The sequence below is a fragment of the Typopeltis vanoorti genome, chromosome 13 (genome assembly GCF_054136105.1).
Source record: "Typopeltis vanoorti isolate ZY-2024b chromosome 13, IOZ_Tvanoo_1.0, whole genome shotgun sequence".
Lineage (NCBI taxonomy): Eukaryota > Metazoa > Arthropoda > Arachnida > Uropygi > Thelyphonidae > Typopeltis > Typopeltis vanoorti.
In genome coordinates, this window is record NC_143561.1 from 87,388,227 (window position 1) to 87,408,725 (window position 20,499).

At 35.7% G+C, this 20,499-nt stretch overlaps 1 protein-coding gene across 1 annotated transcript in view; it reads left to right on the forward strand.

Moving 5' to 3' along the window:
- The window catches only part of LOC150100340 (arrestin domain-containing protein 3-like), a 239,247-nt gene that overhangs the window by 58,279 nt on the left and 160,469 nt on the right, over nucleotides 1-20,499 (forward strand). The window contains exon 2 of the mRNA XM_090402376.1: nucleotides 66-138. Coding sequence (XP_090258502.1) covers nucleotides 66-138 — 73 coding nt within the window. The remainder of the gene's footprint in view (nucleotides 1-65; nucleotides 139-20,499) is intronic.

The window sequence follows — 20,499 nt, forward strand, 5'->3', positions numbered from 1 at the left end:
TAAAATCACCTAAACAGTAATTCTTTTTTAATATTCATATCAGTTTTTTCCAATTGTTATTTCAGAAAGTGGTGATGGTCGAGAAGTTCTGTCAGAAGGACACCATGAGTTTCTTTTTTCATTCCAGTTACCAACTGGGTAAGTTACAGAATTATTTTCTTTATGTTTTATTAGGAAAAGTTAAACTAAACACTTAGGAAACTATAACTGATGATGAAAACATATAGCCTTGTTCATCAGTTTTGGAGCACAAAACTTAAAGTAAACTTTTTTCACTTTAAATAATTGCTGCAATAATGTACTAAGTATTTATAGCACATTTATGCACAGGATGCAAAAATTCTCATTACTCCACCATATTGAATTGGGTTGTTATTCAGTAAAATCCTGGTCATATTATTTTTATGACTTCTATTTCAAAAGCATAGTTCTAGATTCCAGTTACATTGTAAGTATATCTTCCCATAGCCCTCCTCATAGGGCACCTGTTCGTGGTGGAGGGGACCTTCCAGTGATCTTACTGGCTCTTTTTCTTTGCTTTTCTTCCCATATTCTTTGCTTTACTTCTGATGATTTTTTTTACTATCCTTTCTTCCAGGCTACCATTGGTAGGATCTAGTGCTCTGCTGCCCTGATTGCTGTGTGGTGCAACCCATGGACATACAGAAAGGAGATCCTGGTAGTCTTGTGCTACTTTGGCCTCTGCTTCAGCAAGATCCTGGATGGCCTGTCCAGGATCATTCAGCTTGAGCTTGCCTGCAAGGGTCAGTGGAGTTGCAATAATTCTTTTACCAATGCTACTGTGGTGCTGGTATAGTGTCCAGGATAGCCTTGGTTCCACTATCATGTGCAGTCATTGTTTGCTGGTTAGTAGGCTTCTTTGTATGGTTCTATGGTTGATTGGGTGCTCTTGCACTGGATACCCCCCCCCCCTTCTTGAGCTTGAATTCTTCATTCTCAAATGTTTCAGGGGGTCCATCATTTAATAACAGAAGTAAGAAACAAAAGTGTTTCTGATCATTCATGCAACAGGTGAAAAGCCAATAGGGGAAATGTCACCCTTCTTTATTCAAAAATTTTAAGAATTGGCAGTTTCTCCCAAAACTATGTTTAAAACTATTTTTTGGTGATATCTTTTTGGAAACATGTCAGCAACATTCTGAAAAACTACTGGGAATACCATTCATTTCACACCAATGGGTGGAACACCATTCATTCTTGTGGAGAAGTGATATCAGAATGAGATCTCCTTGATCCTGATGAAGAGATATGTTAAAAGCTCAAAGATCAAGGAGTGACAGGTGCGAGGCTCGTATTGTTGCATAGGGATGGTCACCTGGTTCTGACCAGGAACATCGTTCTTACTTTTGATAACTAATCCTCCATCATCTGTAAAAGCAGAGTATCTCAACTGTCCTGTTATACTGTATATCCCTAATCCACTAAGATGATTTGAGTGTCAGAAATATGGGCATGCTTAAACTGCCTGTTTATGTTCTACCACAGTGGTTCTTAACCGTTGTTCCCCAGAACACTTGTGTTCCATGAACTGGTTACAAGTGTTCCGCCAGCGAAAGATGTCACATGACACAGTTCTGAGTGTAATTGGCTACTCTGAATAAAAATGTCGAGGGAATTATTTCCGTTATAACAGAACAATTAACAATATTGGAAGAAAAGATTTCAAGTTACTTTCCTTCCTTAAATACACACAATTATGACTGGATACGAAATCCATTTGGCACAGTTAATACATCAAGTTGTGAATTTTTGTTATAAGAAGAACAATTAGTTACATTGTCAATGGATCGTACTCTAAAAATGAAATTCTCTGAAATAACTCTTGAGGAATTTTTGATTGTTGTCCAATCGGAATACCCAGCTCTCTCCACAAGAGCACTAAAAATTTTGTTAGTTTTCAACTGGGAGCTCGGTTTCTCAATATTAACCAATATAAAAACTAAAAAGCGTGAAAGACTTACTGATATAGACAAGGAGATGAACGTAGCTATATCACATATTAGACCTGATATGGCTGAAATCTGCAAAAGCGGACAAGCTCAAGTATCACATTAAAATAAGTTCCATTTTTATAAAAGGCAATTCCATGCATATTTTTATTGTTAATTTTATGACCCTAATGCCTTTGGTGTTCATCAAATTTTTCTTATAATCAAAAGTGGTCCGTGACTTTAAAAAGGTTAAGAATCACTGTTCTACCACATGTATCCAACGTGTTAGTAAGGACCATGATAACATTTATTGCTCTGCAAAGAAAGTTAAATATGTTAAATGTCAGACAGATCATCTAGCTTACTCCTGTGCATGTTAAAAGTGGAAAGATGAAAAAGAAATACAAAAGATTAAAACAGAGCAAAATATATCATATCAGGATGCAAAAAAAAAGGAAGTTGTCACCACTACATCCGGGATCCTCTTATGCTGAGAAGGTGGCAGTTAGGAAAATTTCAACAACTTAAACTTGTATATCTATTCCACCATCTGATAATTTCACCATACCCGAACTTTATGATCGTGACTACTTCACGTTCTCCGCTGAGTGCATCAGTCACATGATCTACAGTCTCACTCTAGAAACAACTCCAAAAATGGTTTCGTTCAACAAGAATCTGCTTGTCAAAAAAATTATGGTTCAGGATATCACTTAAAAATTAACCGCCAGACACCTTTACAAAAAAAAAAAAGAAAAAAAAAGGATACTTTGGTATGCCATTAAAAGTAAACTATTACCAAATGACCCTGACACATCAGATGATGTATTGAATAGTTTTCCAGAGGAAGAGAGATGGACACTGGCCATCCGTACTTCCCAAACTCAGTTGATAAATATTAATCGGACAAAGCTAAGCCTTCAAGGTCCTAGAAAATCAGACAAATCTACAAAGCCAAAACAATTGGAACATTTTCACGATGGAACTGTTGTGGATTTCGACAGAATCTTAATGATATCAAATTTTGCAGCAGAAACACAAGCCTTCCTATTTTTGTGTGGAGGAAACAAATTTAAAATCCTAGTGAGGATCCTACATTAAGGAATTTCACCATTGTTTTCAAGGACAGAACTGGAGATAGTCCTGCTCATGGTGGAGTAGTTATCCTAGTGGGTAGTCATGCTCCTTTCCATCATGCCCAACTTAATACTGCTCTGGAAGCAGTAGCAATTCACCCTGCCTGTGTGATTTCTTATTTCAGTATGTTCAATTTATTTACCCACCCGGTGCTGAATTAAATGAAATCTTGCAACTGTCTGAGCCCATACTTTTTATGGGTGGGTTTAATGGGCACAACACTACGGGGTAGTGCTACATAAATGGAAGTGATTGCATCATTGAATGAATCTTTGACAATAATGACCTCTCCCTTTTGAATAATAGATTCAATAATTTCTTCTGTATGTCTACCCTCTCATATTCTGCAATAGATCTTAACAATCTGCTTCCCTGCCATTTTTCTACTGCTCATGTGGGATGTCGAAAGTGACTATTCTCCTGTTATTTGCACAAAATTCTCCTGTTATCTTCACATGAACCATGTTCTCTTACAGTCCATGTGGAAAACAAATCAGACTGACTGGAATGCTTTTTTCCATAATGCAAAATTTATTGCTGAAGGAGGCAGCCAAACACCCATCAACAAAGTAGCAAAGTTTGTAACAGGTTGTATTGTCCATGTAGCAACAACTGCAGTTTGTAAAACATCTTGCTGAGTGCCAAGCAGTCCAAAAAGATCAAATTAAAGCATGCAATTTATTTCATAGAATACCCTACCAAAACAAACTTAATAGCTTTTAAACATGCTCGGGCTAAGGCCTATTATGTGAGACATCAGCCAAAAAATCAATCTTGGATCCAGTTTACATCATGAATTAATCAAACAACCAGTGCAAATTTTGTCTTCTTCCTAACATGGATTTTAGGCGAAGTGGCCTATTCCGGTCTCATGCCATCTTTTTCTTGGTTTTCCGATTCTTCTTTTTCCACTTATTTTATATCTGTATAATATTTTCGGTAGTCTGCTGTTGTCCATTCAATTTAAATGTTCTATCCATTTTTGTTTATACTGTCCTGTGTAGTGATTCATTGGTTTTATATTCAGGGATTGTAAAATTTCTTCTTTTGTTTTATGGTCCCCCTTGGTATATCCAACTGTTTTTCTGAGAAATTTTGTTTCTGCTATTTGAATTCGTTTTTCATCTTTCCATTTTATGATCCATGTTTTGCTTCCCTGCAAAAATTGTATGGAGTAAAATCTGGAAAATGAAAGGTAGATACAGAGCACACAATTTGTCTAGCTTGGAACATAATGGATGTGTTGTTGCTGATCCTAAAGGTTTTGTAGACACTGGGTAAAAACTTCCCAGAATCTTAGGAACAGCTTCATGTCATCCTCATTTCTTAATATTCAAAGAGCAACAAAAGAAACAGCAGCTAAGCTTTTCTGCCAAAGGATTAGAGCTGCACAATCAGCCATTCTTTAAGAAGGAACTAAAAAATACCTATTTTACTTGAACATTCCAGCTCAGTAGGTCCTGATGACATCAAGTTATCGTTTATTCATGGACAAATATGGAATTATATATAGACATATTCATATAGCAAAAACTCATGGAGTTAGTCTATTAGATGAAAGTTAGGCAGGTTGCTCTGTTTTATCATCATCAAATTCCTGACATTTACCCTCAAGGGGTGTACAGGATATGATAGTATTACATGAAAAACTTACATCATTACTAACTTCCTATCTACAATTTTCCTCCAAATAAATCTGTTACCTGTCAAGACTTTTACATTATCAGATCTTTGTAACTGTTAATATTTGGTCCCTTTATACCAAGTATGAGAAATTTTCTTTTGGATTTATTATTTATTAAAACTTGTCGACGATTGTATATATTTATAAAGAACTATGGTCCGCTAATAAATCCAAAAGAAAATTTCTCATATTATCAGATCTTATATTTCTCTATCTTCTAAGGCACTTTTTACTGTATCGATCCACCGATATCTTGCTCTTCCTCTTGGTCTTTTTACTGCCAACATGGCAGAGAACACGTGTTTTGCTAATCTTTCCTCTCCCATTCTGTTTAACTGACCATACCACCTGAGATTAGCTCTGCTAACACATTCCTCGATGCTAATAATGTCAAGTTCTTTCCTAATATCTTGGTTTTTAATACGATATTGCTACTGACGCCATCCGCGCCTTTCTCAGGATTCTCATATCTGCTGTCTTTGGTCAAGTGTTTTACTTCTGACCCAGCTCTCAGATCTATAAGTTAATATTGGTTTGAACACTGTCCTGCATACAGCTAATTTAGTATTTTGACTAATTTCTCTCTTATTCCATATAAATTTATTCAGTTGACTTCCTACCATACCAGCTTTGTTGATTTTGTTGTCTATTTCCTTATTAAATTTCCCATTTTTACTAAAAATTGTGCCTAAGTAGCTGAAATGTTTTACTTGTTCTGTAGGTTCTCCATTCAAAATACGGTTGATATTTTCAATGCTTCTGCCTATTTTTATTGTCTTTGTCTTGTTATTGCTGACCTTCTTACCATATCTATTACAACAGTTATTTAATTTAGTCAGGAAATCTTGTACCGGATTTATTCGAAGTATAATGTCATCTGCATAAAGCAAAGCGCTCACATTAACATCTCCAATTTTGATATCATGTTTAATACCATTTTCCTTCATAATGTGATCCATATAGATAATGAATAACAGAGGGGATAATGTACATCCTTGTCTCACACCAGATTTAACATTAAACCATCTTCCTGTAATTCCTTCACTTCTAACCGCTGACTTACAACTCAAATACAGACTAACTATTGCTTGATATCATGCCCCACTGACACCATACAACTGTAGCGTATCAAACAGCTTCTCTCTTGGCACCTTGTCATATGCCTTTTCCAGATTGACAAAACTTAAATACAGATCTTTGTTATATTCCCATGATTTCTCCACTATTTGTCGTAAAGTGAAAATCTGATCCTGATTTTACTGTTAGTTTCAGGCCAGATAGCCTCTATTTGACCTGAATCCAGCTTGTTCTTCTCCATGCTTCTCTTCCATGATCCTTCTCAATCGTTTCTCAAGTATACTGGCATAAATCTTACCAGGAACACTCAGTAGGGAAATACCTCTGTAATTCTCACATTCAGTTTTATTTCCCTTTTTATATATGGGTACTATGAAAGCTCTGCTCCAATCATCGGGAATTTGCCTCTCTGTCCAGGCCTTCTGAACTATGCAGTGCAGCCACTGTAAGACTTTTATACCACCATACTTAAGCATTTCTGGTTGAGTATCATCTACTCCTGCTGCCTTTTCACATTTCAAGCCTTTGATGGCTTTTTTTACTTCAAGTATGGATATATATTGCTGACTGTATGCCTTGATATTTATTTTCTATGTTCTTGCCAAAGTCCTCCCATGACTTTTGTTTAGCTAGTTTTACAAACTGTTTAGCTTTCTTACATTTGTCTCTGTATTCTTTAAGAGCACAAGCTGATTTATTTGCCAGGAACTTTTGATAATCTTTCTTCTTTTCCTTCACTGACTCTTTAACTTTAACTTCCTGTGTCCACCATGGAGTTAAGATTTTTCTATCCTTGCAGACAACCTCACCACGTGCCTCTCTAGCTGAATCAATCGGGGTTTTCTTCAAGGCTTGCTACTGAATCTCTAAAGTTTAGTTCCTGTTCTCAAACGTTTTCATTTTTTCTTCAATAATCTTTGTGTATTTTAGTCTACAGTTCACATCTGAGAGCTGCTCAACTTTTATTTGCTTTAAAACTTTCTTACATGTTATTCTTTTCGATATGAAATTCAATTTTAGCCTGCTCAAGACTAAATAGTGATCACTTCCAATTTCAAATCCTCTGTACACTGGTGGCTTGCACCAGGGAGAAAACACACTATCAACAATTACATAGTCAATGAGACTTTTCTTATTCCTTGCCTCCTCTCTCCATCTGAATTTGTGCACATTTTTGTGTTGGAACATAGTGTTAATAATAACCAGTCTATGTCCTGAACAGAAATCCAACATATATTTGCCATTATTATTAGCTTTGCTCTTTTCTTCAAATTTTCCCAAAATATTTTTGTATGTCTGACAATCATTTCCTACTCTGCTATTTAGATCCCCAACAAAGACCAACTTTTTCTTTTTCATTGTGTCAGTTGCTTTTTCTAAAGCCTCAAAAAATTCCTCCACTTCTACCTTAGTAAAACTTTCTGTGGGACCATAGGCACAAATAAGTCTCATTGTTCAGTTCCCCATTCTGATATTTGCCCAAATCACTCTACTTGACACTGCCTGCCATTCAAGAAGATTAGCCTCGTATTTATTGTTGAGTACTATGGCTACTCCTTTTCCTTGATTGTCATTGCCTGAATATATCATTTTGTATTTATTGCTCAGAAAGATCTCACCAGTTTTTGCCTTTTTTGTTTCAGTCACCTCTATTATGTCGATCTGGTACTTATCCAGTTCCTCAGCTAGCTCCATTTCTTTGCCATTCAGGCTTCTTATGTTGATAGTACCAATCATAAAATCTGGTGATGTTGAGTTGGGATGGGTTTTAGGATTTGTTCCACTAGCTGACTTTTCATTGTTTGCCCTGGTTCCCTGGCGAAAACAATGGGAGCCTTGTTTAACCAGGCGACGTCCCAGCCAGCATGAAGTTGTCATGTCGTACCATCATTTAATATTGTGGTTTAAGCCAATAAGAATGCAATTTGGTCAGCTAAATCACAAATTTGACAGCCCACCCCTCATTTGTTCAGTATCCAGGTAGATACCTAACAGGGTGCACCATGAGAAGGTGAGGACTGAACATTTGGTCAGAAGCCCTGGTCGGTTCTCAGCATTCCTTTAAAGGTTATGTGGAGGTCTTCTCTCAGTTATACAGCTTTGACCCTTAAGCACCCCACTTTTGTTCCAAATGGCAAATATCAGATGTTCATGAGCTTCATTTTCAAAAATGTTTTCTTGTGTATTGCCAGAACTGTTTCTTTGGTCTTCCTCTTTCTGTGTGTATTAGTTTGCTTGCAGAGAGTAAAAATACTGAATATAGGTGATGGCGGATGTCTACGTTAGTCCCAACCATCTCAGTTGAATTTTTGAATTTTTTCTGTTAGGTGTCTTTGCTGTCATTCTTCATGCCATTACCTTGTATATGTCTTAGTATTGTTCGAAGGCATGTTGTCCTGTTGACATCCATCCATCATTTAGTCATGTATGAATAGGGAATTATATACAGAAATATCATCTATTGAATATTAACTGCTTGTTGAGTAATGTTCCATGTCTGGGCACCATATATAAATATGGATCGACTGATGGTTTTGTACAGACAAATTTTGGTATTCGTATGGTGAGATTTAGATTTCCAGATGTTACACTTTTATGGGCTTTGAAGGCCTTTGTATTTGCTTTTCACCATGTCAGTGTATTGATGTAGGTACTGAAAATCATTTACTTCAAGGCTAAAGAACAGAATATAAGGCTTGATATTAGGCCAAATAACCAATGACCACATTGGTCATTTAGCCTAATATTTCCTTCTATTCTGTTCTTTAGGACTGCTATTTAACTGCAACCTGATCAGTGCTGCATTTTACATAAATTGTCTAAGTGGTTTTGGGCAGTCAATTTACTATCACTCTTGTAATCAACACATTATCTACAAAATCTACTACTCATGTGGGTTTGTCTTGCCGAATTTTCAAGAATTATTTCGTACTAATTTCCTGCGAGTCTGAATACATATGGGTAATAATGAAAAGATATGATGCCAAAGAGTCTCTCTGAAGAACTCCAGTGGAAATAAGAAAACTGTCGGTCATATCTCCATTAACCACTATCCGAGCGTGATAGTTCTGTATGGTTCTGCTATTGCTTTGATTATTTTTAAGGGTATGTCATAATAACAGAGAATTTTGAACATCCTTTGTTTATTGATTGAATTGAAAGCCTTTGAGAAATCTATGAAGTTTTTAAATGAAGGAAAGGATTTTATCTCTTGCTCCTTCTAGCAGTCTCTTTAGATAATGGATGTGTTCAACAGTGCTTCTGTTTATCAAGAAACCTGCTTGATTTTTGAGTAGAAGAGGTGTTACATGTAGTGCAATTCAGTTTAGAAGCATCCTGTTATAGATTTTCAGTGTGTTAGGAAGTAGTGTGATTACTCTGTAATTTTCTGGATTGTTCAAATTGCATTTCTTAAGTAGTTAGTATTATTAAGTCTTTTCTCCATTGAGATTGAATGTTGAATGTAACTAGATGTATTACAGATATTTAGCAATTGTTTCCAAAGCTCTTTTCCTCCATGTTTAATAGCATCTGCTGCTATACCATGTTAACTGCATGTTATACAATGCTGTTATTCCCTAGTGCTTATAAAGCAACAAACTTATTTCCAACACTGAAATGAGAACATCAGTTTATCTACTTTAACGTGGAAAAAACTTTGGCACAGCCTAGAGATATAGTATATTAAAAGACCTCTTTAATTTTGGAAAATTTTAATTAAAACAGGAAAGTGAACCCTCCTAATGAGGGTTCTTTACTTTAAGCTTTCTATCTGTCGCTTTTCTCTCTTACTAACCCTAGGAGGAGGAATTACAGAGATATTTCCCTACTGAGTGTTCCTGGTAAGATTTATGCCAGTATACTTGAGAAACGGCTGAGAAGGATTGTGGAAGAAAAGCTTGGTGAAGAACAAGCTGGATTCAGGCCAAATAGAGGCTGTCAGGATCAGATCTTCACTTTACGACAAATAGTGGAGAAATCATGGGAATATAACAAAGATCTGTATTTAAGTTTTGTCGATCTGGAAAAGGCATATGACAAGGTGCCAAGAGAGAAGCTGTTTGATACGCTTCAGTTGTACGGTGTCAGTGGGGCATGATATCAAGCAATAGTTAGTCTGTATTTGAGTTGTAAGTCAGCAGTTAGAATTGAAGGAATTACAGGAAGATGGTTTAATTTTAAATCTGGTGTGAGACAAGGATGTACATTATCCCCTCTGTTATTCATTATCTATATGGATCACATTATGAAGGAAAATGGTATTAAACATGATATCAAAATTGGAGATGTTAATGTCAGCTTTTGCTTTATGCAGATGATGTTGTACTTCTAAATAAATCCACTACAAGTCTGCAAGATTCTCTGACTAAATTGAATAGCTGTTGTAATAGATATGGTATGAAGGTTAGCAATAAAATGACAAAGACAATGAAAATAGGCAGAATCATTGAAAATGTCAACTGCTTTGTGAACGGAGAACCTGTGGAACAAGTAAAACATTTCAGCTACTTAGGCACAATTTTTAATGAAGATGGTAAATTAAATATGGAAATAGACAACAAAATCAACAAAGCTGGTATGGTAGTAAGTCAATTGAATAAATTCATATGGAATAAGAGAGAAATTAGTTGGAACACTAAATTAGCTGTATACAAGACAGTGTTCAAACAGATTTTAACTTTTGGATCTGGGAGCTGGGTTAGAAGTAAAACACTTGACCAAAGACTAGAGACTGCAGATATGTACATCCTAAGAAAGATTAGGGGGCATGAACGGATGGCATTGATGGCAATATCATATTTAAAACGAGGATATTAGGAAAGAACTTGACATTGTCAGCATTCAGGAATGTGTTAGCAGAGCTAATCTCAGGTGGTATGGTCACTTAAACAGAATGGGAGAGGAAAGATTAGCAAAACAAGTGTTCTCTGTCAGGTTGGCAAGAAAAGGACCCAGAAGAAGACCAAGATATAGATTGATTGATATAGAAAAAAGTGCCTTAAAAGACAAGTATAAGATCTGATAATATTGGAATCTTGATGGGTAAGATTGATTTGGACGAAAATTGTAGGTAGGAAGTTAGTAATGTTGTAAGTTTTTCATGTAATACTATCATATCCTGTAGACCCCTTGAGGGTACATGTCAGGAATTTGCTGATGATGGTCTGGACCAGAGAAAACATCTCGTTTCCCTTATGTTGTAAAATGACCACGTTCTTTCCAGTGGGGTGAATTCAGCCAACCCTAAGATTAGTATCTTATTGTCTTCCATTTCATTCTGTATCATGTCTAGTTTCCCAGGTTGCAGGAGTCCTCTGATGTCCTATGTTCCTATCTTAAAGGTCTTTCTGAGAATTATTTTATGATGATGTGATTGGTGATTTTGTCAGCTGGGAGTGTCATCAGTCTTGTTGATATCATTATTCCTCAGCCTAGTGAAATTTTGGTCTCTGTTGTACATTTCTTTCCCCTCCATGCTTAGCGGTACAGACTTGGTGTGCTGGGCTGGCTGTCGCCCCTCTGTTATAGGTCTGCATCATCATCATGAAGGTTATCGTCGGCTGATAATAGTGGTTTCCAGTTGCCTTCTCTACTTCAGTATCCTGGCCATAGAGACGAACAATTTGTCATTGCCCATGGTTATTATGTTGTAGCCATGTCAGTCCTCTGGATCTCTGCCTCTTGTAGCATGTATACTACAAGATACTAGTAGTGCTGCTGCCCACTACTAAGAATGTTAGTAGTGATATCATAAGTGATATAGTAAGAATGTGATATCATGCAAGAATCAGGAATACCAAACCATCTAGTAACCCTCATTAGTTGAAAGAGGAGGCCCTAGCCCTCGAATACTCTAATAGCTTCTTATGTTGATAGTACCAATCATGAAATCTGGTGATGTTGAGTTGGAATGGGTTTAGGATTTGTTCCGCTAGCTGACTTTTCGCTGTTTGCTCTGGTTCCCTGGCGAAAACAATGGGAGCCTTGTTTAACTGGGCGATGCCCCAACCAGCATGAAATTTTGTCATGTTGTACCATCATTTTGTATTTTGGTTTAAGCCAATAGGAGTACAATTTGGTTGGCTAAATCCCAAATTGCCAGCCTATCCTCGTTTGTTCAATATCCAGGTACCCAATAGGATGCACCATGAGAAGGAGAGGATTGGACATTAGGTCAGAAACCCTGTCGGTTTTTCCGCATTCCTTTGAAGGTTATGTGGAGGTCTTCTCTCAGTTATACAGCTTTGACCCTTAAGCAACCACCTACATGGTCTACAAAGTTTTATAGACCATCAAATCTCAGAAGAACAAGCAGGATTGAGAAAGTCGAGGAACTTGAGATCATATATCCAATATCAGACAAAAAAGCAATGGAATTCAACTTAATTCATGAAATTATTGAATGATATTTGCATGATATCACATAAAATATCTCGCCTCATACAGCCTTTGACTGTATGAGGTGAGATATTTTATGTGATATCATGCAAGAATCGGGAATACCAAACCATCTAGTAACCCTCATAAAGAACGTATATCAAGGGAATCAAGCAACAGTAAGAATTAAAATCTCGCTGACCCCTGCATTCCATTGTTAAAAAGGATCAAGACAAAGATGCATACTCTCACCATTACTCTCTAGAAAAGATCTCTAAAAAAGTGGAATGGAGGCATTCAATTAGGTGGCTGAACAATCACTAACCTACGATACGCAGATAACACAGTGATAATAGCCACAGACGAACATCAATTAAAATCCATCCTAAATCAATTAGAATGGGAAAGCTTAAGCTATGGTTTACGAATAAATCAAGATTAAACCAAAATAATGATTTAAACAACACAGAAGAGATGGATATAAAAGGAATTGAAATTGTCGACAATTTCAACTACCTTGAAGTGATAATAACAAAAAAAGATGGATGTAAAAAAGAGATAAGAAGAATAGCACTAGTTAAGAAAAAGATGACAGATTTGACTAAGATCTGGAAAGACAGGCACATCTCCAAAAAGACCGAAATTAAGCTCATAGAAACCTTAGTTTTTACGATCTTTGTCTATGCTTCTGAGTCTTGGACAATGACAAAAGATGATAGAAGAATTGAGGTGTTTGAGCTCTGGTGCTGGAGAAGAATGTTAAAGTGTCTTGGACAGAAAATCAAACAAGTAAAATTATCTCAGAAGAACTGAATATCCACACAAGACTGATAAACATTGAAAAGAGAATTGTGCAATATTTTGGACACATATGCAGAAGGGAAGGCAACTGCCTGGAAAAAATAATCATCCAAGGTAAACCTTGTGGAAAAAGAAAAAGAGGGAACCCCCTCCCCCCCAACAGATGGATTGACCAAATATCAAGAATCACTGGACTTAAACTAGAACAAGCAATAAGAGAAGCACAAGGGAGAAAGAAATGGCAAAGCATCATCAGGAAGGTCACGAGTCCTCAGACACGAGGAGATCCAAGAGAGAGAAAGAGAGATAATACCAGAATAAACTCACTTAAAATATTATTTTATTGGTATAATTTTCACCTAAGTATCAAAGGCATCTTCAGTATGTGTTAAAAGCTAATCGAACAATAATTGACAATTCCAAAAAATTCCACCTAAAACGTCATTAAATTTTCTAACTTATTAAAAACACACACACACACACACACACACACACACACACACACACACACACACACACACACATGCAATTAAATAAAGTTAGTACATTTTAAATCAGTTAATCTTTCCTAACCTCCCACAAAGGGGATAAATGTAGACCATTGGATCTGTTTAACTTAGGAGAGAAGTAAAGTTTTACAAGCTGTTCCATGAGGAATCGACCTTTGTGAAGGACTCTTGTTTTGTTCTAGTGAACTCTGTCTAGTGTTGATAGCATGCTCTGCAAGTCCAGACTATTCAGCCTCAAGGTATTGCATATAAGACTTGTATTCTTCTAACCGAATAAAAGATCTTCTTGTTTGTCCGAAAGACTGAAGATGTCTTTGATATTTTGATGAAAATTATACTAATAGAATAATATTTTATATGAATTTATTCCAATATTATAATTTATTTAAATATGCCTACTCACAATATTTCCTTATTGAAACAAAATTGAAGCATGTTTATCAACCATATCATCAAGAAGAGGACATTCCTCAATGCTCTTAAGTATGACATTCTTTGCTATTAAAGTTAATTCATTCACCAAGCCGCTTTCTCCCTTCTCTATATGTTGATGACTTCATATTTACTATCACTCTTTTAACATGAGGGTAATTGAAAGACAACTTCAACAAGCAATTGACAAGTCTCTTCATGGGCTCTTAGTAATGGGTTAGGGTTTTCAGCAGAAAAAAACTGTGTACACTTCTGAAAATGCATCCTACACCCAGATCCTGATTTAAAAATGGGACTAAGTATTCTAGTAGCACCACAGACCAAGTTTTCTTGGGACTCATCTTTGACAGAAAGCTTACATTCCTTACACACATTCATTATCTTAGGGAAAAGTGCAAAAAAAACATTGAATATCCTTTGCACTCTATTCTCTACAGAATGGCATGCTGATGGTACTTGCTCCACCATATATTCAAAGCTTGATTATGTGTCCCAGGTTTATAGTTAAACATGGGAGGTGCACACTTTGATGGTTTGACCTTATCCATCTGGTTATAATGAATAGCTACTGGTGCTTTTTGCACATTGCCTATTCAGTCTTTATTTTAAAGCAAATGAACCTACTCTGTTACTTACCCAAAAACAGTTGTCTCTTTACCATGTCCTAAAAATAGTCTTCCAGAGCATTCTACATGGACTAGTATCTTTTCTCTGAGATGCTCAATATGATATTGAGCATCTCAGAGAAAAGATATCACACACATCAGACTGCCACTTGTCCTTTTGGTATGCATTTTATACAAGACAATACACAGAGAAATCTACTCTGATTTCTTGCCCATCTGTACTGATGGTTCAAGATATGAGACCTCTGTTGGCTGCTGTTTCCTGACATTATATCCAAACAGATCCTGCTTGATTGAAGTGATTATACAGCAGAATTGCATCCAATTCAACTTGTGCATATAAAAGAAAAAATCCAAAGTGTGTAATTTATACAGACTCATTGAGTTCTTTACAGACCATCTTGTCTCCTGTGTATAATCTACATCCAGTGTTTTGTGAGGTTTTGCAACTGTTGTACAAAATGAAAACCCTTAATTTTAATGTTTGATTGTGCTGGAGTCCCAGCCACATTTGAATTAAAGGAAATGACATTGCAGCTGCTAAATCAGCTCATACTTTTTCCATGCATTGTTTGACAGTCCCACATACAGACTTCGGATAGCTTATGAGATTAAAGCTAATTACCAAATGGCAGTCTTAATGGAAGTGAGCACTGACAAGCAAATTGCATGAGGTTAAGCCTGAAATTAAGCATTGTGTCATTCTAGTTGATGTAGAAACAGACTAGGCGAAGTTGTTCTTTCTGGGCTTTGCATAGGTCACAGTGATCTTACACATTCTTATTTATTGAGGGCTGTTGACCCACCTATGTGTGAAAAATATAACATGCATCTCACCATTTGAGTAATATTATAGAGAAGTGCCAACACTTGACAAGAGAAGAATGAAAGTTTTACTTATTTAGCTGAGCCATGTACATTCAGGCAGATGGGCAAATTGTATGACAATTTTAAATTTTTACGAAGAATTAACTTATATAAGCATATTTGATTATGAATTCTATTTTTTTAATCGATATTGCATTGCTTAATGAAGGTTTATTTTCTTGATCCTGAGAATTAGTAATAATATTTTTGGTTAACAGATCAAGTGTTGATCAATTTTATTAACTTAACCAACTAGTTTCGCCAACTTTAACTGTTGGCGTCTTCAGGGCACTTACATATAGGCTGAAACAATCTCACAATTATGTGTAACTATAAAATTGACAACAATAACTGTAAAAAACTGACTAGAATAATTACAAATAAAATAGTATCGAACGTGCGTGAAACACGTATCGCGTGTGCAAGATTAGCTAGCTATTGCTAAGGAACTTTCTGTAGTTTGTATTAAAGTTCATTTCTTTTGTTTTTAAAGATTTGATTAGGGTTTTCCATATCTCTGGGAGTATTAGGCCGTGATTTCTGTTAAGGTTGACAGTAGAAAGGGCAACTGTGGCTGCTGCTTTGAAAATTCTTGAATGGTAATCTTCCTCTAAATAAGGGGAACAACTTTTGTCCCACTCGATGACATGGTTAGTTGTAGAGAAATGAGACGATAGGCCAGAAATGTCCTATCTGTTGTTTTTGAAATAGCCAATGTGCCCTTTTTTTTTTGCCTGATTTCAAGGCTTCTTGAAGTCTGTCCAATGTAACTAGAGCCACACGAGCATGGAATATTATAAACTCCAGCATATTTATAGAAAGGGTGGTTGTCTTTTGGAGATCTTAGTAGTTTACGAATAGATTCTATTGGTTTAAATGTTACTCTTATTTTGTGTTGTTTGAGGAGGCTGGCGAGCTTGTAGGAGATGCCACTTACAAACGGAATTGCAATAGTTTTTATATATTGAATATCTTCTTGTTCTTTTTGTGGTGGTTCAGAGAAAAGGACTTTATTGATTAGTCTTCTTGGATAGCCGTTCAAGTACAGATTGTTGGGAATTAATGTTAACTCACCTTGAAGGGTCTCATCTGTTGTGATGTGAATCGCTCTCTTCTTTAATATGTGTACAATGCTGAGTTTATGTGAGATGTGGTGAGAGGAGCTGAAATGTAGGTAGCGACCTGTATTGGTTGGTTTTCTGTACACCGATAGATTTATACTGCCATCGATCAACTATGCAATAGCTCCTCAACAGATTCCTAAGGTTTTCATCTGTAGTAGTCTAGAAAAAGAAATCTCATTATTACCGTTTCACACAGCAAATGATCTAAGACTAAAAAGTTGTATAATACTTTCCTCTCCCTATTCCTCAAAACAAAACTTCTCCTCATTGGATAGAACTATTCATAATTTAAAAAACAACAAGGACATCATAATACTTAAAGCAGATAAAGGAAACAGTACTGTAATACTGAACTCAAAGGACTATGAGGACAAAGTAAACCATCTACTATCTGACTTGTTCGTTTACCATCTTTTAACGAAAGATCTGACGTTAAAAAGCCACCATGATACCAATGAATTACTATGCAATTCATTGGTATTCGTTGATGCCCCAATCGTTGATGCAATAAACTCTCCTACCTACTTATTGTCAAAACATCTCTCGAAACTCTTACAACAACACATCCACAACTCAGAGAGTTACATTAAAAACTCCGAACATTTTGTGGAAAGGCTAAAAATCATCAACATATTGGATAATGATCTTCTAGCCAGCCTAGATGTCACCTCTCTCTTTACAAACGTTCCTGTAGTGGAGGTCATTGACATGTTAAGTACCTTGTTCCCACAAGATATAACCTCATTGTTTGCTCACTGCCTAAATTCTAACTACTTTTCGTGGAAAAATAAGATCTACCAACAATTAACAGGCTTGGCGATGGGGGAGCCCACTCTCACCTTCATGTGCTGACCTCTTTATGGAAGACTTAGAAAATAAAATCCTATCCCAAATTATTCCCACACCTAAAATTTGGTTCAGATATGTGGACGATATCTTCATCGTGTGGAACAACAATAAAGATGACCTATATGATTTTCTCAAAAAGATCAATTCCTTCCATCATTCTATTAAATTTACTCTGAAAGAGAAAAACAACTACCGTTTTTAGACATCTTAATCAAAAAACAAATTGATGGCAGTATAAATCTATCGGTGTACAGAAAACTAACCAATACAGGTCACTACCTACATTTCAGCTCCTCTCACCACATCTCGCATAAACTCAGCATTGTACACATGTTAAAGAAGAGAGCGATTTGCATCACAACAGACAACGAGACCCTTCAAGATGAGTTAACATTAATTTCCAACAATCTGTACTTGAATGGCTATCCAAGAAGACTAGTCAATAAAGTCCTTTTCTCTGAACCACCACAAAAAGAACAAGAAGATATTCGATATATAAAAACTATTGCAATTCCGTTTGTAAGTGGCATCTCCTACAAGATCGCCAGCCTCCTCAAACAACACAAAATAAGAGTAACATTTAAACCAATAGAATCTATTTGTAAACTATTAAGATCTCCAAAAGACAACCACCCTTTCTATAAATATGCTGGAATTTATAATATTCCATGCTCGTGTGGCTCTAGTTACATCGGACAGACTTCAAGAAGCCTTGAAATCAGGCAAAAAAAAAAGGACACATTGGCTATTTCAAAAACAACAGACAGGACATTTCTGGCCTATCGTCTCATTTCTCTACAACTAACCATGTCATCGAGTGGGACAAAAGTTGTTCCCCTTACTTAGAGGAAGATTACCATTCAAGAATTTTCAAAGAAGCAGCCACAGTCGCCCGTTCTACTGTCAACCTTAACAGAAATCACTGCCTAATATTCCCAGAGATAGGAAAACCTTATTCAAATCTTTAAAAACAAAAGAAATGAACTTTAATACAAACTACAGAAAGTTCCTTAGCAATAGCTAGCTAATCTTGCACACGCGATACATGTTTCACGCACGTTCGATACTATTTTATTTGTAATTATTCTAGTCAGTTTTTTACAGTTATTGTTGTCAATTTTATAGTTACACATAATTGTGAAATTGTTTCAGCCTATATGTAAGTGCCCTGAAGACGCCAACAGTTAAAGTTGGCGAAACTAGTTGGTTAAGTTAATAAAATTGATCAACACTTGATCTGTAAACCAAAAATATTATTACTAATTGCATTGCTTAATTTACAAATTTTTTTAAGTTTGCTTTTTGTATTGAATATTAATTATTACTGTTTATTATTATTTTGTGTACTGCTGTAACTTTTCCTTTCGTTCAGTATAACTTTTGCTGTCCTTGTGCCAATAAACCATGAATCAATTAATCTTCCCATTACACCTACCAGAATGTAGTCCCTTCAGATGTTTTGTGTAATTAAATAAAATTCTCTGCAGCATTATGAATAAGTGATACAGAATGTAATAAAAAAAAATTCTGCTTTTATCAGCATTAGTTCATTATCAGATTTCTGATATGTACTCTCAAGGTACAGGATATTGCTGGTGCTAGGTAAGTTTATTAAATTTCCTATTAATCATTTTCCTCCAAGACTATCTATTGTCATGATTCCAGTATTGTCAGATCTTATAATTTGGTCTTCTAAGCCATTTCTAATTGCATAACTTCATCTAAATCTGTTGTCCTCTGTGTCTTTTCCTTCATTCCTTACATTGACACTATTTTTTTTTGCTAACCTTTTCTCTTCCACTCTCTTCAAGTGAGTATACTACCTAAGATAAGCTCTACTGACATATGTTAACAATTTCAAGTTCTTTCCTGATATCTTCATTTTTAATGATTCTGCCACTGTTCACATCCCCTTATTTATTTTTTTTTCAGGAAAATCATGTCTAGTCTTCGATCAGCTGTTCCATTTCTATGCCAACTCTCAGGCCTATCAGTTAAAATTGGTTTGCATATTGTCTTGTGTACAATTTTAGTTTTTAATATACACCTAGTTTAGTGTTTTGATTAATTTCTGTCTTATTATATATATACATTCTTATTTTATTCATTTGACCCCCCCCTCCCTCCCTTCAGTAATATCAGTTTTATTTATTTTGATGTCTATTTTGATATTTAATTTGCTATCATGGCTAAAAATTGTGCCTAAATAGCTGATATTTTATTTGTTCTATAAGTTGGTTCCTTGTAGAGAATGTAGGTGATGTTTTCTGTGTTCTGCCTATTTTCATGGTTTTTTTCTTTTTATTACTGATTTTCATGCCAAATTTGTACTCGATTTTAGTGTAACAACATTGGCATAAAGCAAAGCGCTGAGATTTGTATCTTCATTATTGATATGTTTCATATCACTTTCTTTCATAACATGATCCATAAAAATGCTGAACAACAGTTGAGTGCATGCTTGTTTTACATAATTTTACACCACCTTCCTGTTAACCATATAACATGTTTTCTTGATATCTTGTGCCTTTTCCTTATCTACAAAATTTAAATGCAGATCATTATATTTGAATGATTTTCTGAGCTATTTATATTAAAGGGAAATCATAATTCCATATACAAGTAGTCAAAAGATGTCACACCCTATTACTAAAATACTTTGGATTAGAGATGTTGAAAGTTTTTCATTTGGTCTTTCACACCTTTTGACTACTTGTATATGGAAATATGACTTCTGCATTACTTCAACCTTGGTATCACTTCTGGGTCTGGCTCTCACTGATGAGACTCAATCAAGGTCAAAACCAGTCTGGATAGTGGCCCTTCCCATAATGCATAGCATTATACATGTCTGTAAGGATATTACAGACATGTATAATGTTTGTAATATCCTGTGCATTGCATTATGGGATACTATGGCAATTGATGCGAAGTCATTAGCCTCTATATACCAGTGGGCAAGTCGTGAAGTTACTTCACGCACAAACTTTGTTTGCTTATGCTTAGATAAAGGATGAAACCAAGAATATAATTTCTTGGCATCTTTATTTTATAGTATAACCA